We start from the raw sequence: 23,091 nt of genomic DNA on the forward strand, positions 1-23,091 counted from the left end.
TAAAAAATTGAAAAGTTATTTTCTTTTTGATATTGTACTTTGAATTTGTAGAGTTAAATATCGGCAACGGTAGAAACATTTTCAAAGATCAATATTTTAGCTCTTCGATATTTCTACCAGAAGTTCTATTGTCCACGAAACGTTTCTTTGCTAAAAAAAGACAAACGACAAAAAAATTAAAAATCAATAATCGAACGAATATATGATTTTAGAGAGCACTAACAAGGGGATAGCCAAGAAGATTTAACACAGTGCGAACTTAGTTCCACGTTTAGCGAGCCCGCGCTCTTCCACGAAAAGAATCGAAGACACAGTCCGAGAAAACGGCAGAAATCGTTTTGTCTAATGGCGATGGGGGGAGGGGGGAGTGGGAGAGCGGTAAGTCATGAAGTTAGAGTTGTACATTAACTCATTATAATTATTTTCGATCTGTTAGAGCCTACTGGCCCTTCCATGGCAACACACCCCCACCGCTCCCCCAGCATTAACTTTTAACTTCTAGTTTCAACAAAAATAAAATCAAAATGCTGATTTAATTTTTCTATGGCCTAACAGTTCATGAAGTAATCGCTCTTGCATTTGTAAAATTACTTCTCTGGGTATTTGGTGTTACCCAGAATGCATGTGCGTGCCTATTTTGGGCTGTCACGCAACGCGAGATAAATTATGGCGTGACGCCGAAGATATCCCTGACGATTTGGAAATCACGTTTTACTGTCGAAAAGACTCGCTAAAAAAAGGTAAACGAAGCTAAATTCAGGAAACATTTATCGCAATTTTTTTTTCTTCCAGTTAGAAAATATGAATACTATTTGCGTAAGCTGTGGGATCTTTGATGATGTCCTTTTACAGAGAGTTATGTTCTCTAATAATTTCCATAACGACCAAAAAACTCAATGGGCTTGTTCTTAGGGGTACAGGTTGATTGCGTGGCTGAAGATCCCAGAGTATCGATATCATTACCCCCGCCAGCCTTTGGCTTGATGACTACACCGTCATACATCCCCATGGATGGATCCTCGTCGAAGTAGCTGAAGGGCCTCAGGTAGAAGCTTGCGGAGTTCCCTGGGGTTGCTGTATTGGGGACATCTTCCGAGTGCATCACATGCATCATCCCAATAGTGACCCAAGCGACCAGATCTTCGTTTTCGATGTCTTCATTATCTGCGTAAAACTTTGTGAAGTCCAACACGGGATCGGCCATGTCCAGTTGATTGTACATACAGGAGCTCCTCTCTTCTGTGTCCTTTTGTTTTGTGACCGTCATTTGGTTTAGGGACCAAGCCGCGCCCTTAATCATGAGCCAAGCCTCGGGGATCATCTGCTTCATCATGTCCCTGATCTGAACGCGATAACCACGATGGACACCGAAGGCGTTCCTCTGTTCTCTGTTGAAGAAATTTAAGAAAGTGGGGGTCTGAAAATTGAAATGGTACACCGCATCCTTCTCTTTTGTTCGAACTCGGCGCTTCAAGATCTTTTGTACGTGTCGGTCACCGAGGAACCAAGGACTTGTGATGTTCTCCAGGCCAACCTCGACAGTCTGGTGAGAGTTCTTAGTGCCACGTACATCAATGTCGACTTTGTAGTTAAAAATGTGATCATGCAGGCTACCCGCCATCTTGGGGTGGATCTGGTATGCGTATGGGTCCTCGTCAGGAGTATAGAAAGTAGTTTGTGCATAGCCACTGGTTGTGGTTCGCACTTCCAACACACCATTGGGATAGAAAATGTAATCGAGAACATAATCGTAGTTATATGTTGTCGAAGCTGTTCGAAGGATCAGTGCGCTTCCAGGGACCCCTCCATAGAAGTTGTAGCTACCTTGAAAATCGGTGTCATAATGTCTTCGTAAGGGAATCCCGATGTCTTGTTCAAAAACACAGACCGCGTTCTTGTACACGGCTGGCTCTTTAACACCAATGAAATGAATCAAGTCAAAGAACGTCGCTGTGTTAGGACAGTCCACGCCACGAAGAAGTTCAAAACTCATGGATCCCATGTTCCAAGCGGTGTCAAGGAAATTGGTAAACATTGGCTTGGGTGCCCAACCGGAATAAAACGCTTCAGCCTCCTGCGCGCTCAGCTCGTAGACTATCCTATCACCTTTGAACTGGATGTCGAACAGTTGTATACCGGAAGAGGTCCGAGACCGGAAACAGAAACTCCAGCCCATGTATTCTATGTGACGTCCGCTGACAGTGTACCGCTTGCCATCGGGCTCGTAGAGCTGAGGATTTCGAAGTGGCTGGGCGGGTTCTTTCTTCCCACGTCGCTGATAAGTTGAAAATCTTCCGTTGTCTTCTGGTGCTTTGAAAACTGGGATCTTCGATCCGCTGTTAAAGGCGTTCACTAACTCGTCTACCGTGTCATAAGTTGCATTGTTGTAAAATATTTTATCCACTTTCCAGAGGGACACGTCGTTGCCGCTTGTATCCAAACGCATCTCAAAACCTACAGGATGAATGTAATATCCAATCAAATCCCGCATCAACCACGTCCACGTTTTTCGCTCGTTAATCTTGAACGTACTGGGAGCTGCTAGACCCCATTTCAAACACTTGGGCTGCACACAGTCCAACATCGAATAACCATCCGTTCCCTCTTTGAGGAGTTTATCGACGCCAGGGTGCGAAGTCAAATTACGAATTAATTTGTCCATTAGGTCGATCTCTTTAGGGTCTGGGAATCGCGCGTTGAATGGGATCGGATATTTTTGACCAGGGCCCTTCGATTCTGCGTGCTGACTAGGCTTTTCGACCGGACTCACCAGATATTCTCTCACATCCGGGTTTGCTTTCCCCCCATTGTACAAAACCACTCGAGCCTTGCGTGTAGGTTTCGGGGCGTTGTTCGTGTCAAGGTAAGCGAGCGCCTCGGATTTCTGCGGCTGTTGCAGCTCGATCAAGTAAATATAGTTTTCGTTGATGTTGGCATTTTCATACGCTGTTGCGTTCAAGGACGGTTGCTTGATGATATAGTCTCGAACTGCAATTATTTCCTCCTTGGATAAATCTCGGTAGAGCTCTCTCCAACCATGGGAGCCCTCTGATGGTGCATTCAGCTGAGTTTTTTCCGGGCACTCTTCGATACTGGGGGATGAACTTCCAGTTTCTGCAGCGCTGTCCTTGTTATTTCCGAGAGCGACCACAATTAACGCAATGAGCAAAGCTACAGATAGCAAAATGAAGATCACAAGGAGGACTTTCAAAATAAGATTCGATTTGTCGCCGTTCTTATCTGCCATTGTTTGTGCGACTCGCATGGACGATGTTTACAATAAACTAAATTTTATGTAAACAATAGTCTCTATTTGGACAATATTCAGACAATTATGCAATTTGACGGGTCAATTATCTCTTTATCAAAATGATCACACTTGGCGACATCTTGATTCTCTCCGGAGTAAACGACATGATTTCAGTCACGACTCGTCTTTTATCGACATTGGACGAGGTCCAAGGCAGTGATGGAAAAATTTTGTACACGTTCAAATATTGTAATTCCGTGCATAAGTTCCTCTTTTTACTTTTCCCGGAAGAATTCTAATGAATTTAGTCGGCAAGTACACAGCTCCGCCTACCTCCTCCTGGAAGTGACATTTAACTCTTAGGACATGCAAGCGAAACACTCGAACAATGTGCAGTTTAGAGCAGGCAGACAAAAGCCCTGTTTTAAGCTTTCAGTTTGCTGAAGTAAAGAAAAACAAAACAGGAAAAGGAAAAAGGAAGCAGCAAAAAAATTACTCCATAAACAAACGGCATGGAAGTTGCGTGCAGTTCGTTGCGCTTTTATTTTTAGTCACTGAGAACAGATGCACCGCAGGATTTTTTAGTCGTAGATGGCTAACAATTGCCTTGAAAAAAATGTGAAATTTTGAATCGCGCTGACCAAAGTCGCTTTTCTCGAAGCGTGGTATAAACAAACACAGAGCTGCCAAGTTCTTAAAAGGGAGAATCTTTGAGGCTTAAAAAGGACCGCATGAAATAAAGCGACCCTGTTTCTGCTTGAAATCTCCTTGCCAAGTCGACTCACGTAGCCTTTGAAGTTTTCTGTAATTCAAGTTTTTTTAATGCTGATTGTGTGTCAATTGTCATTCCCACAATGCAAATGTTATCGAAGGCCATCACAGACACAACCATTGTTAGCTGTTGTGTAACTGGCTAGACATGCAAGCGACCAACTATACGTAAATAAGTTAAGTCTGCTTTAAATTAACAGTAGGTTTTGCGCGAGTAAGTATGCCAGGTCGTGAAGGTAGGTTAGTCATTTGTATATGTTAGGTATCAGTGTATGCTACACCAGTAAACTATACTAGTTTTGTCATTAGTTATCCTTATTATATAAGTTATGTTAGCCTTGTAAGTTAAGTACGCTATGTTATTACTGTAATTTGTAAGTATTGTATAAAAAAACACTAAATAAATAAATTTGAAAAAAATTATTTTTTCTCTGTTTTGATGTCAAGACCCGAACAAGGTTATGGATATCGTCAATTGTCATCTCAACAAAAGAAATTTGAACCGCGACAGTCCAGATTAAAACTGACTAATGGCCAAAGTTTATCACAGATCCATCGACTCCTGAAAAATGACCAAAGTTTATCACAGATCCATCGTCTCCTTGTTATTGTGCAACTGGCGACCCGTGGGGAACGGGGGGGGGGGGGGGAAGTCGTGCGACCAACTGCTGTTGTCAGTGTCTGTCACCAAAGTCCTTCTACTCCGTAGAACAGCAGAAATGTAACAACTAGGAATCTGTATCCTTTTTAATCTCATTGTCCAGTATGAAGGGCCAGCCTCTGAAATCTCTTTCTTAACAATAGTTTTAGAAATTATTTCTTTATTTCTTCACCGAGATCGCCTACGCAATCGTCGTCCCTATTGCCTACGTCATCTTCGTCGTCTCTGTTATCGTCGCCGTCGTAGTCACCTTCGTCGTCGCTCGTATCATCATCATCGTCGCCACTTTCGTCGTCTATATCACCGTCTCCGTCGTCGTCACCTTCGTCGTCGCTTGTATCATCCTCGTTCCCACTTTCGGAACTGTCATTGTCGCTTTCAGTTCCACGTGTCCCGCATATATTTTCAGCGGAATTAGTTTTCTCCTCTTCCTTTTGAACCAAACATGCGGCCAGTTCCAGTTCTTCTAACTGCCAAGACAAATCGCCTTTACTCATTTGGACCTAAACGACACGAAAGGAAAACTTCAAATTGACGAGTTTTGCTGCTCTTTTGCAACCATTTTACTCAAAATACCAAGTCACATTTTTCTTTCAGGCAGCTAATATAGAGAATATGGCTTCAATTACTGAGAGGCGAAGGAGTCGTAGAGTCTTTAAAGTTTTCCGCCCCTGACTCTTTCAACTCGCGAAATCTGATATTTGAATTTCCCTCCTGGCTGGTACCACCACATACGTTCAGAAATAGGTTATGGCAAAAGGCCCATTATTTTGTCTTGGTGAGGGATATTTAGCCCCATTTAAAGTTCGCTTTTTACCACTATTGCGAATTCGCCCCTTGAAGTAAAACAAGTTCGCCCCATCTTTACCAGTTTGCCCCCTAATCTTTAAATTTTGGAAATCAGTTAATTAATACTCTCTTCCTCATAAATTCGCCATTTCTCACGAATTGTTTTCTGTACAAGGCCTCGCGTGTAATTCAGCAACAGCTGCACTTAGAGAGAAACAGGCACGCGCCGAAGGATTTTCGCGCTGGAGTCCTGATCAAAATGTAGGACCTTCGGCCACAGATTTCTTTGGTTTCCGACAAGACACTTTACTCTTACAGTAATTCTCGCCACCCCGCTCTACAAGAGACAAAAGGAACACTGCCGCTCCTTGCAACGGATACCGGATTAAGATCGTGCGAACAGAAAATAGGAGTCAGTCTCGTTCGTATACTTAAAGGCAAATACAATGATTGTCAAATACCTGTTCGAGGTTTTTTGCTAAAGACGAAAGCTTCTTACGGCTGTTTCAAGAAAAAAATAATATGGTAACGAGGCAACGCATTGACGAGGCAAGCTCCCAAACCCCGATAAAAAGCACAAACTGCCAATCGATCATGCAAGTGTAAGGAAACTTCTAAATAATATATTTTTTGTTGAATATATTTGGAGTTACACCTTGTCAACGTCATCTTTCTGGGAAAAACCCTTCTGGAATAGAATTTCCCTTTAACTCTTTACAACTTCCTTAACGAGTGCCCTTCTAATTCAATCCATATGGCAATTACTGGTGATGATAACAAGTCTATACCCGAGTCTACGTGGTCAATGCATGACATGTCTGCTATTTGAAAAGAGAACTTTCCAAAGCAAGCAGAAAACTTGCCGAGGAAAACTTGCGGCTTAGAGATTGTCATCCGGGATTGCTGGTTTTGCTTTACTTTGCATTCTGTTGGTCTAGAACACTTTCGGATACCCTCTCAAGCAATAAGATACAGAAGTTAAAACCAATCGTGATCTTGGTCGCTCGCGTCTTCCCGCTCTTTTCACCTTGAGAGTTCTCATTGGCCCCTTATGATATTTTCTGAGCTCTGATTGGCCGCCGTGGTTTCCTTGGATTACAGACACTATCAAAAGGCGCTCTCACACAGACTTAGGAATCAGTATTTGGAAACGCTCGGCCTCCGAGCTACAATACACAGAGATAAATATGACTCTAAAACATCTTACCTGGCTTTTTGAATCCAAACGCAGTAGTCGGTCAAATAGAGATCATTCAACAGAAACCAAGGGTCTTCTTCACGACACAGGGCATGGAGTTCCAATAGACATCTCAACACCTGTCGACGACCTGCCAAGGAATGAAGTATTTGACCTCTAACTCCCCATTGTAATGTCAACATTGGCCCAATGTTGTCAATACTTATCCTGGCTTCTACAGCATGACACGACTAAGAATATTGCTACTCCCCCTAGATGGGATTCACAGATTCCCCCTTCCCCCTTCATTTGCCCAAAATTCTTTACAATTTCATGGTAATCATTGGAATTTCCGCGAGGAGAGGGCTGTTGGAAAACTAAGGCGAAGGCCTCTTTTGGCTTTCTGAATCTCATCCGTTTTTTGTTCAGAATAAAGTCTGGCTCAAATCAGAGACTACATCATCTATAAAATTTCCGAATCTTGATTCTGCAACGTTAAAAACAGTAACTGTTATGCTTCACACAAAAAAAGACACAACGGCTACGTACCAAGAGAAAATATCTTTCTTGTGTCCTCAACAACTGCAGTGATCAAAGACCAGTGTCGATAAAGAGGATAAGATAAAGATCGGCGGGCACAAGAAATTATGACATCATGGATACTGTTGAAGGACTGAGAAAACCAAAAATATGTATTCAAGTCTGGTCTTATATGAAGGAATTTTCCAGGATGGGTCCCCCCCAGTAATCGTCTTACTAGCATTTTAGGAGGGGTGGTATGCGAATGTGATGTCAAATGCTTAAGGACCCCTGGCTGCAACCTGGCTTGGATCACCGGCCGCTGTTTGAGAAATAAGACCCCCCCTCCCCTCCCCTCCCCTCTCCTCTTCTCTGTACCAAAAAGCAGACACGAGGGAATGGCAGAAATCGAGCTAAGCTGTAACCCTGTTTTGTACCACAATTCTTTGCATGCTTACTAACAGTCTTAATCTCAGTAAAGGAGGTCTATCTTAACGTGTTTTGACAGGAACTTCCTGCCCTTGAGGCGTGCTCGGCTAAAATAATGACAAGAGTATTATTCCCCGTGTGGGCTCAGAAGTTTTTCATGTAAATATATAAGTATAAATTTTTAACTTAGATATGAAATAGATAGAGAGGTTTTTTTTATTTTTGCACTAGGTCTATAAAGGTGTTCTGCAAATATCTGTCATTTCAATGAAAAGTGTCTTACTTCAAACCACGAGAATGTAGAACTTATCCGTGAGATGGTCCAAGGCGATTCAACCTGGCAAACAACATTTTGTAAATCACTATTAACTTAGATAAAATCCTTCGCACTAGATAAACAGAACGGATCCTTTTGGTTGGGTGTAAAATGCAGTCAAGCTTCAGTAGCAATACTTAGTGACATTCAGCTTTGATCATTTCTTCAGGCTATGATTTTGAGGGTGTTTCAAATAAGGGGGATGGAGCTGCGTGTTGACATAGATGAGAGGTAAATAAAACATCTCGAGCTTGAGGTGAACAAAAAAACTTCTAGAACCAAGGTACTAGTACACCCTGTATTTTTCAATTCTTTACCGTATTTTCTCCTTCTGTAGTCCGATGATTATATGCATATGCATAGACGATATCAACGAGACCAAGGAATAGTGAAAGTTCTTCTTTGTCGTCAAGAAGGTTTGTAATTAGTTAAGGGCACTTAACCGTAAAGAAATGTTTGTAATCAGTTACTAAATAAATGCATACATTGTAAAACCTAGATGTATAAAAGATAGAAAGTAATAAAAGCAATTGCAGAAAAAGTTTAAAACTGACATTTTCTCATAGTATAAAGATAACTATTACTGTAAACAAATAAAAATATTATAATCAAGGATTTTAATGGAAGAGGAAGTGATTGTTGGTGGATACATGTATATTGTATTTATATGCACTAGGCTCCAATTCAACAATTTTTAAATTAATATTAGCAACTTTTCTTCAACACTAACTTAAAGCTGGATATTTTATTGTTTTCAACTAGTGTGCACTGCAGTAGCAGTTCTTTTCTCTCTTTTTTTTTTTCTTTTATAAAATCACTTTTTAACCCAAAGCTACCAGCCAAACCTAAGTTGTTTCACTGAAAGAAGCGAACACTACTTCTCCAAACTAACCAATCAGTTGGAAAAGCACTTATCAGTAGTTTTTTAATTATTTTAATGGATTATGTTTCCTATGAGTTTAAGGATATAATCTTTATTTGGAAGTCTCCTCAACTGGTCTTTCTCCTCATCTGTGAACTGAACTACAAAATAAAGACAAAATTTAGCTCGCAAACTGATTGCCCATTAAATGACATACATAACGTTCATTGTGTCTCCCTGGGTTAAAAAGCTATGTTTTTCCATGATCTAGAACACATTTGTGATAATTCATGTCAGAATTAGGTTTGAATTTATTTCATTCTTGTAAAATTGCATATTAGGAAAGAAGATTTGGGCTATTTTGACTGTGCCATGATAGTTTCCAGCTCTCAAGATCTAAGGTGGAATTTTCCCTTCTTGGTATTACACGCGTCCTTTCAAGAGAGTTTGGTGTTTAATCAAGACAAAACTTACCTACCTGCGTCTAGCTTAATGATAAAATCACTTCTGTTTTCTCAATACCCGTTTTCTGAATAATGCACTGGAGATTATTTGACTTTCTTGTGATCATCAGTTCTAAGTATTGAATGGTTAAAACACTTTCTTTTAAAGAATCCTATTAACGATGGTCATAATAGCAAAGAATACCTGTTTTCTCTTCTTGCTCACTTGGATGCTCTGTGTTATCCTACAAAATAGTTTCCAAATTCAAAAAAGTTGATCACTGGTTGAGGAAATGGTGAAGCCATCAGTAACAATAACTAGCCAAACCCTATCTTGATGACAAAATGACCAGCTCTCAGTTGGCTTGTTAGCTCAGTTGGTAGGGTATTGATCACAGAGATCATGGGTTCAAATCCTGCACACGCCTAAAATATTTCTAGGCCCTATTGTCACTATTGCTTAAGAAGTGTTCATCATTGTGAAGATTGCCACCAGGTTCATTATTATCATCATCTCAGAAAGAAACATCATTTTGAGTTTGTGCACTATCTTTAATCATACCAGATAAAACAAAGATCATAATTCGGTGGTTGTCCTGTGATCTTTATGTGCTTAACAGATGCATTTGTGTCACAGGACTCTCTGACATGATTACACTTTAAAGAAGTAGTACCTCAAAAGAGTTTTGTTTGTGCTGTTGCCATTTAACATCCCAAGGTGGCTTGTAGTCCAAGAGATGCTGAATTTGATCAACATTGAAATAATCTGCCCTGATATGGAAGAAGTTAAAGTAACTTATGGTAGCTGTTCATTCAAACAAAATGGAGTGGTTTGAATATGTACGGTACATGTGCCCACTGCCTAGAAATGAACAATTTCATGACAATAATTGGCAAATGGTAAACACCACAGCGTACACTATTGAGTTATGGATGCACGCAGGAGGTTGCTAAGCACAAAAGAAGTGTAAGAGTTGCTCGAGGCGATAGCCGAGAGCAACTCTAGCTTCTTGAGTTTTTTTCTGGTCGCGTAAGATTTGTTAAATAAAAGGGAACTCTTTAGCTACAATGTATCAATGTTATGTTATAAAACAAATGGTAAACACCACAGCGTGCACGATTGAGTTATGGATGCACTTGGGAGGTTGCTAAGCACGAAAGAAGCGTAAGAGTTGCTCGAGGCGATAGCCGAGAGCAACTCTAGCTTCTTGAGTTAGTTTCTTGGGAAAGCTACCTTATAAGTAACACCCAGAAAAACTACCTTAAAGGCTCTCCTTTGTATAGTTTCTAATTTGGATGACAAATATCGTTTAGCGGCCTTACAACAAATATAGTCTATGTGGTCATTCCATTTAAGATCGTCTCTGATTTTAACACCAAGTAATTTAAAAGCTAAGACACGTTCGAGCCTGTGGAATAACAGTCTTCGGGTACTCTATAAAATTTATCAGCATTTCGTTACACTTCCGAGGGTTGAACCTCATCTTACGGTCAATACAAAGTGAGTGTGTGTCCCTAACAGCCAAATCGAGAAGGCTTATTCAGTTGCGAGGCAGAATTTCTACAACTGTGGTAGCATCAATATATTTTGCTCTCACATCCCAATCCCTCAGGAGCCTATTTATCATGACTGAGAAAAGGGTGACACCCATCTTGGTCCCTTGGGGTATACCTCCATGGGTATACTTCCAATCCGATAAAACGTTTCCGATGCGCACGGCTTGAGTTCTATTTGTTAAAAAAGATCTCATCCAACTGAATAGCACTGGGTCCACACCGAGCAGTGATAATTCCTCGATAAGGATATGATAGTATTGGGCATTTGTTTCACAACTGTGTACGAGATCTACGGCTCCCTCGCTTCCCACAGCTGTGGCATTTAAGACCCAACGAGAGGGCAACTCAGCGTAAGCTTCTTCGACCCTGCACGTCTCCTAGCCTTGCGAATTACCCTGGGCAGTCGAGGGTTCTGATAATGCTTCTGTCCCCGAACTTAATGGAGACTTGCATTTTCTGTGCAAACTACATCCATGCCACTAATACTTTAAATCACTAACAGACTTAAATCAACTCCACATAGAGGCGAGCAGCACCATACAAGATGGCGAACAGCAGTATTTACAAAAAGCCAGTGCTTTGTCGTGTGACATTATCTGAACAGCTTCCGAACGAATGGCGAAATCTTAAAGTGCATTCATTTTCAAATTATATTTTCTGAAATTTTGTACAAGGAGGAAGGCTTATCATTTTTCCCTGAGGGTAAAACGTTCATTCTGTGTACTGCATTCTTCATGCGCGGGATCGATTCCTCGTAATAAAAATAGCTCCGCAATGTGGGGGCTATCAATTACTGGTGGAAGCTCTTGTTGGAACCACTATTGTATTAATGCGAACACCTCCAGTTACCACCATTTTTGTGAAACCCTGTTTGAACTGTTAGTTAAACTATGCAATCAAGAGCTGTTGTGATGGAGCGGTCCAGTAAGTGTCTGTAGGCACCTGGGGTACCCAACTGGACTTTTCCACAGAAAACTACCAAAGTTGGCTTAACGTCACGTTGGCAAAAAAGAGTTAATTATAGCGTAGTGTGTTATAGTCGAATTTTCAGTCCCAGCTTGTTCGCTGAAGCTGGCCAAAAAGCTAAAAGGGGAATTTAGAAGTCATATACAATACATGATAGCTCATGGTTAAACCCACACAGTCGGAGAACTTTGCTGTTGTCTCCTGTCAAACTGTGACCTCTACTGCGAACACGCGCAAGTATTTACGACAAAAGGCTTCTATAGTATACCAGCATATTCTAACTTATAGTTTTCAGCTCAACTAAATCTGGCCCTCAAATTTTTAGAGTCTGAACGCTTCGCGAAAACAGTATCGCAATGTAAAAAGTCAGTATGCTTCGGGCTCGCAAATAAAAACGTGAGAGTCGTCGCTGGCGCGGTGAGGATCGGAGAGCACCAATCAGAACAGATGCCATTTGAACTTTGGCCAAGTCTAGGTTAGCCAATCAAAGATGAGTAAAATTTTCGATCCAGTCACATCATATGAATATAGCGTCCGCGTGGCATGGATCAAGTTTATCATAAAAGAGTCACGATGGCAGACAACTGATGTTAGGTCTCCTTCAACTACCAGGAGCGCAGCAAATGCCAGGAACTCATCAGGTTCGTCGATGAGAACAGCAAATTCAACGAAAAGCACAGCAAATTTAGCGAGAAGCACAGCAAGTTTAACGAAAAGCACTGCAAGTTAAAATATGGAGACCATGGTAAGTTCAGTGATAGCCACGGAAAATTCAATGGAGGCAACAGCAAGCGGAATTGTTTCTGAAGCAACTACATCGCCAAGGCGTTCAGGCAACGGAGACTTTATAGGCTATGTTCACCAGTTGTCTCCGATAAAACGTAACCAAAAAACACTATTGACTATTCTACACTGCTGTTACAAACTAAAGATGGAGAGCAGCAAGAAGCGTTGCTGTACTCTAAACACAAAAGGCCGCTGTTGGTGGATAGCGAGAAATGTCGTACGCCTGTAAAGATTTAACCCTTCACCTACACTTCAGATGGCGAGAAGATAATCATAAATGACATGACCAAGATATCAGTACCTGGGCAAACTGAGTACTCATTTCAGTTCAAAGAGAGCCTGATGCCGGCGCGCACGCAGCCCGTTTCAATTGAAGACATACTAAGTCGTACCAATGAATGGGAGAATGTCACATTGAGCGGAAACGTAGTACATGTTGGCGACATTTCAACGGTTGGTGCGAAGCAGTTGAAATCGGCGGAGACTACGTTTGCAGATTCCACTGGAACTATAGTTGTAGATATATGGGAACAGCATATTCCAATGATTGAAAACGGGAAAGTTTATCGTATTGCCCCTGTTAAAGTGCGTTCTTGGGCTGGAAAGAAGAAACTTTCTACTACTGTACGTTCAGTAGTAACAGAAATTATTGCTGATGACACACTTTCAAAGGTGTTCGTTTCCGAAGAAGATCTGAATACAGTAGACTGTAATGAAGTAACGGTGAAAGTGTCAAATATTCACTCAGTTGAGGCAGTTGGAACATTCATTCATTGTTTAAATAAGTATTGCTCAAAACGACTTCTCCAACCCTCGGCGGGAAAAATAGTGCACTGTGACAGGTGTGGATACACTATGATATCTAGCAATTGTACTAAACAGGTCTGTGCAAAGATTGTTATCCAACTTGAAAGTGGCGAGCAAGGCAATTTAGCGGCATTTCAAAGTGTTTTGAACAGCATCTTTGAAGGAGAGATTTCTTCGCTGTCAGAAACCGACGTGGCAGAAAAGCTTTTACTTTTAGAGGAGGTAATTCGATATAATTCTGATACGCAAATTATCACAGGGCTGCTGTTGTTGAAATTGTCTTAAATGAAAGCAAAAGTTATTCACTTTTATTAAATTTTGAAATGGAATTACGAGTTGCGTTGCATTGCGTTGCTGAATTACGTACTGGAGAAAACGATTGATGTAGTTGAAATTGGTGGATACTTATTTCAGGTGGCATTGTTGACACTACTATATTCAGGAATTTAAAATTTAAGTCAATTTAGATGATATCTTGTGGCATGTTACTCTTTTCAAAATCAAAACGAGTTGAGTTAGTTTTGAAATCGCTACAATAACAGGTCTCGTTGAGTTCTAACTTGCTTGAGAAAACCAATAGGTTTATAATCGTTAACTCGGAATAACTAACTGTTCCAGGCTGGACTTTTTTCGTAATTTGGCGAATAGTTAGTTTTTCAGGTATTTTTGAGATTATTCAGGAATTAAAATTGAAGCCAGTTTAGATATGTTGTGTTTGCTTTGCTAAAATGTCACTGTCACGTAATGCGAAGGAAAGTGTTCTCTCCATTTTTTGTTCTAACCCTGTGCCACTTCAGCAGAAACCATTCTGAAATGCGAGGTACCTATGTTGCCTGAGCGAAGCGTCTGTTGAGAAATGCATTTTCCCTGCCTTATTACCTTTTGCACGTATTTTTGTAAATAAACTTTTGGGTGTCCTAGATAAAAAGGGTTTTGGCTTGATGGCATGTGGATTGAATAGACTAGAACTTCCGGTGGCCTTTTGTATTAAAATTTATGCAGTTTGAATGCTTGGCTATTATTCATTAATTAACTCCCTGAAATTCCTTGAAAGAGAGACTTGTAATAAAGGAGTTTATAACTGGCTTCAAAAATGGATGGAGGGTGAAGTTAAATCCTGGTGACGAATGATATTAATCTGATCTGAAATGAGGGGAAATGTACCTCCCTAAGTACTTAGATGAGTTTGGCATACCAGGTAGCCTGCATGTCAGGCATTCAAGAGAGATAAAGAAAACTAGAAGTGTTTTTGAGCTCCTAGTTTTCTTCCCTCTCTACTGCCCCTTTGAATGCTGGTGTAATTCAATGCCGCTGGACTGTAAAACAGTGGGTTGTATGAGAAATAAGAATATCAACACCTTGCATTCTTCTCATGCTTATGCTAAAAACAATTATTTGATGAGGTTTTAGTGATGGCCAGAATGATCAAGGTCTCGGTAAGTGTTATCAGCCAAAGGTTGAGGCTGATAACACTTACCAAGACCTTGATTATTGTGGATATAACAAAAACTGAATCTAATAATTATTATTAGACATTGATTTAAAGGAAATACAAAAATGCATTACGTTGAAGAACTGAATCAACCAGTGATGTTCTTATTTCGCTGTGTGAACTTGACATTGCTTTTGCAGAATAATCTGCTAGCAGATTAATGAATAATCTGTAGGTTGCACTGTTTCCTAGAATTAACTGTAGGCTTTTAGCCAATGAGAATACAGATGATGACTACAATGTATAATAAGTGGCATTGTTGTGTCCAGGGGGGACCATGACTTTGCACATTTCTGCAGATAGCACCTGATGGTCAATAATTAATGTCAGTTTGTTAAGAGAATAGGATCTATTTATATGATTGCATCTCAACAAGAAAACTGCTATCATTGTTAACTTCAAGCTGTCAAGTTGCCTGGAGTTTATGGTAAATTTATTATTGAGGCATTTTAATTTATAGCCTTATATTATATGACAGAGATAAAGACAGAGATAAAGACAGTTACTGTAGTAGTAGTATCCAATCAGTGTGTTTAATACTCTTCTGTTTTGATGACTACTTGCTCAGTTAAATAATGTGAGGCATTGTAGATTTCATTAACAATAACAAAGAGTTTCTACTGGATAGATTCCATGAATGTACCGTCCTTGCAGGAGGCCAGCACTCAATTTCCGAACAGTTTGATGTTGGATGTTATCATAATGTCAGCATATGGAAAGTTGCACCAAAGAGTGCTTCATTTCCTTGATAGTAGTCAACACATACTGTTCTTGTCGAGTCGATCACTTCAAATATTGTAGGACCTGGATTTTCCTCCACATCATTTGCTTGCCTTATAATCAATGGAATATAAATATTGTAGAATATCATGTGTGAACCAAAATTTCACTTCGTTCCTCATTTTGTATTTCCCAAGCACTTGCTTCAACGTTTGTAAGTAAAACATATTTAAATACAACATCATAAACGTTATGTTCCAAAATCGTCCTATCAGACGTGATAAAACAGCCTTTGTCTTAACAAAGCTGTCATGAATGCCAATCCTTGACCGATATTGTTCAATTGAGATGGACCCCATGATATAATGTCGAATAATCGAGATATGAGCGAAAATTTCGATCCAGTATTCTTTTCTCAGCGTCTACTTCGGGCTCTATCAGTGAGTTTTCAGTAGCTATATCAGTACTATAAAGTGCTCCCTCAATGAGGATTAAGCCGAGTAAAAAACATTGGCTTGCGCAGGCGTAAAAGCCTCTTTTGAACTGAAGTGCAAAAATGTACAGGCCGCACTGACTTCGTGCTATTAAGGCTACGCTGGTTAGCTTGACTCCAAGAATTGCTGTAATGACGAGAAACTGCAGCAACAGCTGAAAATAGTAAGATTAATATTAAAAAACACTAAAAACATGCGCACAGGAATTTCGAGGCTATCGCCGAAATTCAGAAGGCTTGACACTTACTTTACAGTCGCTAACAAATTTACGCTTAACTACGATGGTTAAAAAATTTTGGTAAGCTAAAGCAAAAATAAAGAACAGCTAAAGAATGAAACTTACCTTCGAAACACCAACAATGTATACTGGAGACAAAAACGCAAAACTTGCAAAGTGTACGCATGAGACAGCCCATCCTCGGAGACCCAGGGGCTGTGGGTCGATTTCAAGTTAGGGCATGAAGAGCCCCTGGGGACATTGTCTTACAAGACTAGTTCCAAACGGTCCCAGTCGTTCTGCCATCTGATTGGTGCCAGAAAATCTTTGTGTTTTTCTGCCCAATCAGATTGAAGTGTGCTTTGGAGTCCTTTCGTGTGTTATAACACTGACAAATTGCTCAGTTGCTCGTTATTTTTGTTTGGGCCGTGCGACGGAGATTTGCTTGAGGTGGAAAGTTTCAGTCTCAGCACACAATGTAAGAGAAATCGATCAGATTGTCCGCAAAAATCTTACCGGAAATTATACTGAATACTCTCGCAGGTATCACTAGAGAACGTGTTTTAAAGTTTGCGAGGTTTGTATACAACACGATGTTTGCAGTCATTGACATGTCGTTTTAAACGTTAAACGAGATTTAAGCTTAAACCTTCCTAGATTTTTTGCATAATTTGCTGTGACTGAAACTTTGCCAATCCCGTGAAGTTATTTCGTCGCACGGGCCACGCAGGTATGTCGAGCAACTGGCGCTTTTGCCTACGTAGCTTTCTGCTTTCTGTGCGCGCCAAAATCTAATCTTCGCTTTGCAGGAAAGTCTTTCACAATACGGCTTAAGTTCGTGAACGACCTCCAGCAAGCGCTTAGAGAAAGCTTAGCTGTGTTTCCGGTTAACTAATTAAAATCTGAACAAAAACTTATTAATGAAATCTACAATGCCTGACATTATTTAACTGAGCAAGTAGTCATCAAAACAGAAGAGTATTAAACACACTGATTGGATACTACTACTACTGTAACTGTCTTTATCTCTGTCATATAATATAAGGCTATAAATTAAAATGCCTCAATAATAAATTTACCATAAACTCCAGGCAACTTGACAGCTTGAAGTTAACAATGATAGCAGTTTTCTTGTTGAGATGCAATCATATAAATAGATCCTATTCTCTTAACAAACTGACATTAATTATTGACCATCAGGTGCTATCTGCAGAAATGTGCAAAGTCATGGTCCCCCCTGGACACAACAATGCCACTTATTATACATTGTAGTCATCATCTGTATTCTCATTGGCTAAAAGCCTACAGTTAATTCTAGGAAACAGTGCAACCTACAGATTATTCATTAATCTGCTAGCAGATTATTCTGCAAAAGCAATGTCAAGTTCACACAGCGAAATAAGAACATCACTGGTTGATTCAGTTCTTCAACGTAATGCATTTTTGTATTTCCTTTAAATCAATGTCTAATAATAATTATTAGATTCAGTTTTTGTTATATCCACAATAATCAAGGTCTTGGTAAGTGTTATCAGCCTCAACCTTTGGCTGATAACACTTACCGAGACCTTGATCATTCTGGCCATCACTAAAACCTCATCAAATAATTGTTTTTAGCATAAGCATGAGAAGAATGCAAGGTGTTGATATTCTTATTTCTCATACAACCCACTGTTTTACAGTCCAGCGGCATTGAATTACACCAGCATTCAAAGAGGTAGTAGAGAGGGAAGAAAACTAGGAGCTCAAAAACACTTCTAGTTTTCTTTATCTCTCTTGAATGCCTGACATGCAGGCTACCTGGTATGCCAAACTCATCTAAGTACTTAGGGAGGTACATTTCCCCTCATTTCAGATCAGATTAATATCATTCGTCACCAGGATTTAACTTCACCCTCCATCCATTTTTGAAGCCAGTTATAAACTCCTTTATTACAAGTCTCTCTTTCAAGGAATTTCAGGGAGTTAATTAATGAATAATAGCCAAGCATTCAAACTGCATAAATTTTATTACAAAAGTCCACCGGAAGTTCTAGTCTATTCAATCAACATGCCATCAAGCCAAAACCCTTTTTATCTAGGACACCCAAAAGTTTATTTACAAAAATATGTGCAAAAGGTAATAAGGTAGGGAAAATGCATTTCTCAACAGACGCTTTGCTCAGGCAACATAGGTACCTCGCATTTCAGAATGGTTTCTGCTGGAGTGGCACAGGGTTAGAACAAAAACTGGAGAGAACACTTTCCTTCACATTACGTGACAGTGACATTTTAGCAAAGCAAACAGTAGCATGTCACAACATATCTAAACTGGCTTCAATTTTAATTCCTGAATAATCTCAAAAATACCTGAAAAACTAACCATTCGCCAAATTACGAAAAAAGTCCAGCCTGGAGCAGCTAGTTATTCCGAGTTAACAATTATAAACCTATTGGTTTTCTCAAGTAAGTTAGAACTCAACGAGACCTGTTATTGTAGCGATTTCAAAACAAACTCAACTCGTTTTGATTTTGAAAAGAGTAACATGCCACAAGATATCATCTAAATTGACTTAAATTTTAAATTCCTGAATATAGTAGTGTCAACAATGCCACCTGAAATAAGTATCCACCAATTTCAACTACATCATTCGTTTTCTCCAGTACGTAATTCAGCAACGCAACGCAATGCAACGCAACTCGTAATTCCATTTCAAAATTTAATAAAAGTGAATAACTTTTGCTTTCATTTAAGACAATTTCAACAACAGCAGCCCTGTGATAATTTGCGTATCAGAATTATATCGTATAATTACCTCCTCTAAAAGTAAACGCTTTTCTGCCACATCGGTTTCTGACAGGGAAGAAATCTCTCGTTCAAAGATGCTGTTCAAAACACTTTGAAATGCCGTTAAATTGCCTTGCTCGCCACTTTCAAGTTGGATAACAATCTTTGCACAGACTTGTTTAGTACAATTGCTAGATATCATAGTGTATCCACACCTGTCACAGTGCACTATTTTTCCCGCCGAGGGTTGGAGAAGTCGTTTTGAGCAATACTTATTTAAACAATGAATGAATGTTCCAACTGCCTCAACTGAGTGAATATTTGACACTTTCACCGTTACTTCATTACAGTCTACTGTGTTCAGATCTTCTTCGGAAACGAACACCTTTGAAAGTGTGTCATCAGCAATAATTTCTGTTACTACTGAACGTACAGTAGTAGAAAGTTTCTTCTTTCCAGCCCAAGAACGCACTTTAACAGGGGCAATACGATAAACTTTCCCGTTTTCAATCATTGGAATATGCTGTTCCCATATATCTACAACTATAGTTCCAGTGGAATCTGCAAACGTAGTCTCCGCCGATTTCAATTGCTTCGCACCAACCGTTGAAATGTCGCCAACATGTACTACTTTTCCGCTCAATGTGACATTCTCCCATTCATTGGTACGACTTAGTATGTCTTCAATTGAAACGGGCTGCGTACGCGCCGGCAGCAGGCTCTCTTTGAACTGAAATGAGTACTCAGTTTGCCCAGGTACTGATATCTTGGTCATGTCATTTATGATTATCTTCTCGCCATCTGAAGTGTAGGTGAAGGGTTAAATCTTTACAGGCGTACGACATTTCTCGCTATCCACCAACAGCGGCCTTTTGTGTTTAGAGAACAGCAACGCTTCTTGCTGCTCTCCATCTTTACTTTGTAACAGCAGTGTAGAATAGTCAATAGTGTTTTTTTGTTACGTTTTATCGGAGACAACTGGTGAACATAGCCTATAAAGTCTCCGTTGCCTGAACGCCTTGGCGATGTAGTTGCTTCAGAAGCAATTCCGCTTGCTGTTGCCTCCATTGAATTTTCCGTGGCTATCACTGAACTTACCATGGTCTCCATATTTTAACTTGCAGAACTTTTCGTTAAACTTGCTGTGCTTCTCGTTGAATTTGCTGTGCTTTTCGTTGAATTTGCTGTTCTGGTCGATGAACCTGATGAGTTCCTGGCATTTGCTGGGCTCCTGGTAGTTGACGGAGACCTGACATCAGGTTTCTGCCATCCATCCTCGGAGACCCAGGGGCTGTGGGTCGATTTCAAGTTAGGGCATGAAGAGCCCCTGGGGACATTGTCTTACAAGACTAGTTCCAAACGGTCGCAGTCGTTCTGCCATCTGATTGGTGCCAGAAAATCTTTGTGTTTTTCTGCCCAATCAGAGTGAAGTGTCCTTTCGTGTGTTTTAACACAGACATATACCTATAGCTTAGTTGGTCACTATGTTTGTTTGGGCCGTGCAACGCAGACTTGCTTGAGGTGAAAAGTTTCAGTCTTAGCACACAATGTAAGAGAAATCGATCAGATTGTCCGCGAAAATCTTACCGGAAATTATACTGAATACTTTCGCAGGTATCACTAGAGAACGTGTTTTACAGTTTGCGAGGTTTGTGTACAACACGATGGTTGCAGTCATTGATATGTCGCTTTAAACGTTAAACGAGATTTAAGCTTAAATCTTTTCTAGATTTTTTGCATAATTTGCTGTGACTGAAACTTTGCCAATCCCGTGAAGTTATTTCGTCGCACGGGCCACGCAGGTATGTCGAGCAACTGGTACTTGCGCAACTTTCTGAGCGTGTCAAAATCTAATCTAATCTCATCTTCGCTTAAAAAAAAAGAAAAGCAAAGCGTGGAAACTTTAGCTTATTAGATGTGGGTAGATGGCCCTGTACTATTAAGCTGACATTTGCAATAAAGCAAACCCGCCCTTTCCATCCATTATTTCTTGGTCTTTGGTTTTGTTTTTCCCATTGAAAGCAGCATCGGATCGATTCCCAATGATCAAAGGTATTTCACTTGGTCTTCAACAATCGACAGAAGAGGTGAAATGAAAATGACCAAGGGACTAGAAGAGAATCTGTAGCCTTCCTAGCTCAAGAATTTCAACACTCTAGGCAGCAGTTGAAAGATTAAATTCTTTCCTAACCCCTTCGGTAACTGCCCGAAAAAACCTCTCCTTCCCACGATATTCTCATTAATAAGTTTTTGTTCAGATTTTAATTAGCTTACCGGAAACACAGCTAAGCTTTCTCTAAGCGCTTGCTGGAGGTCGTCCACGAACTTAAGCTGTATTGTGAACGACTTTACTACCAAGCGAAGATTAGATTTTGGCGCGCACAGAAAGCAGAAAGCTACGTAGGGGAAAGCGCCAGTTGCTCGACATACCTGCGTGGCCCTGTAGTGTATTACCCATTGGCGCATGCGTGCGAGAGTTGTTGTTAGAACACGTTGTCCACCATTAAACTGTTAAGTTAATGTGCGTTGGTTTAATCCGAGTGTTATTGGTTAGATCCGAACCATCCGGGCGGGATACTACAACTGGCGACGAGGAAAACCACTGATTGAAGGATCTATATTGTAGTTTGAGAATGGCTGCCGCAATTATCACTGATTTAGGTGGAATATCTAGCTTCGATCTTCACGGGAATCCTACAACTGTTGGAGCACGATGGAAGAAATGGAAGCGATCATTTGAATTATTCATCGTTGGAAAAGGAGTAAAAAACGCAGCCCAAAAGAAAGCTCTTCTTCTTCACTGTGGAGGTCCACAAATGCAAGATGTTTACTACACGTTTCCAGAAGCTCGAGAACCTGGCGAAGGTGAAACTGTTTACACAGTAGCGATGGAACAACTCGATCAATACTTCACGCCCCAAGTCAATGTCCCCTACGAGAGACATCTGCTTCGAACTATGGCTCAGTTCCCTACCGAAAGCGTCGATCAGTTTATCACAAGGCTTCGTGAAAGGGCAGAATACTGTGAATTCGGTGATGCCAAGGATGAAAATATTCGTGATCAGATAATCGAAAAATGTATGTCTAGTCGTTTGCGAAGGAAACTTCTGGAGAAAGGAAGAGGACTGACCTTAGAGCAACTACAAAATACTGCAAGGTTTATGGAAGCTAGCGACAGACAAGCAGAAGCTATTGAGAACCCAAATGAAGGATTGACAAAAGGACTAAATTCCGTCCAAGAGAAAACTGAAGGGAAGAGATGCTACAGATGTGACATGTCAGGACACACTCAGGATGACAAGCGATGTCCCGCAAGAAACAAAGAATGCCGGAAATGCCACAAGGTAGGCCATTTTGCAAAGTGCTGTAAAACTAAAAAGGCAAAAGATCCAAATGATAAGAAGCCTTGGCGAAAGAAGCCAAGAGGGCCAAGAGATACCAAACGATCAGTAAATCAGATTAACTCCGAGGATAGTCCAGATAGTGAGTACGCATTTACCATTGTTGATGGGAAGCAACCTATGGTCCAGGTGAATGTTGGTGGTGTACCCAATGTTGCCATGATTGTGGACTCGGGAGCTAGCTGTAATGTGATTGATCGCAATTTGTGGGAAGAGTTAAAGCAGAATAAAGTGAAGTGTGCATCTATGAAATCCAATAAGAAACTGTACCCATACGGAAGTGTCGAACCGTTGAAAACAGCTGGTTGTTTTGTTGCAACCGTAACGGTACAAAATGTCACTGTAGAGGCAGAGTTCACTGTTATTGAAGGAAGAGGCCAAGCATTACTAGGAAGAGAAACAGCTACACAACTGAATGTCTTGTACCTTGTAGTGGAGGTTAGAGTTAATGTTTTGAGACAGGAAGATATCTTTGACAAGTGCAAATCATGTTTCGAGGGGCTGGGAAAATTGAAGGATTTTCAGCTGGATATCCCTATCGATCAGAATGTTAAGCCAGTGGCCCAACCTATGCGTCGTGTGCCATTCAGTATGAGGGACAAGTTAGAACAGAAACTTAATGAGCTTGTAAGTCTTGATGTAATTGAGAGAGCAGAGGACCCGACAC

General features: G+C 40.5%; 2 protein-coding genes and 1 pseudogene across 3 annotated transcripts; 1 reads left to right on the plus strand and 2 right to left on the minus strand.

The window, feature by feature from the left end:
* Positions 1 to 514: 514 nt before the first annotated feature.
* Positions 515 to 3,357, minus strand: LOC148729832 (diamine oxidase [copper-containing] pseudogene; annotated as a pseudogene). Its single transcript, XR_016001177.1, has one exon. The product of XR_016001177.1 is annotated as a diamine oxidase [copper-containing] pseudogene (transcript).
* Positions 3,358 to 3,765: 408 nt separating this feature from the next.
* On the minus strand, positions 3,766 to 19,798 carry LOC148729833 (uncharacterized). The gene is made up of 11 exons (XM_088760852.1): positions 19,156 to 19,798; positions 16,383 to 16,521; positions 9,892 to 9,988; positions 9,423 to 9,462; positions 8,881 to 8,935; positions 8,230 to 8,329; positions 7,880 to 7,933; positions 7,198 to 7,321; positions 6,679 to 6,799; positions 5,933 to 5,972; positions 3,766 to 5,185 (listed from the first exon to the last, which is right to left on the minus strand). Exons 1-11 carry the CDS (start codon positions 19,796 to 19,798, stop codon positions 4,835 to 4,837), a joined length of 1,764 nt encoding a protein of 587 aa, XP_088616978.1. The 3' UTR covers positions 3,766 to 4,834.
* On the plus strand, positions 12,618 to 13,618 carry LOC148729834 (uncharacterized). The gene has a single exon (XM_088760685.1). It carries the CDS (start codon positions 12,809 to 12,811, stop codon positions 13,616 to 13,618), a length of 810 nt encoding a protein of 269 aa, XP_088616811.1. The 5' UTR covers positions 12,618 to 12,808.
* Positions 19,799 to 23,091: the final 3,293 nt, after the last annotated feature.

This window comes from Stylophora pistillata, chromosome 5 (genome assembly GCF_964205215.1).
Source record: "Stylophora pistillata chromosome 5, jaStyPist1.2, whole genome shotgun sequence".
In the NCBI taxonomy this organism is placed as follows: domain Eukaryota; kingdom Metazoa; phylum Cnidaria; class Anthozoa; order Scleractinia; family Pocilloporidae; genus Stylophora; species Stylophora pistillata.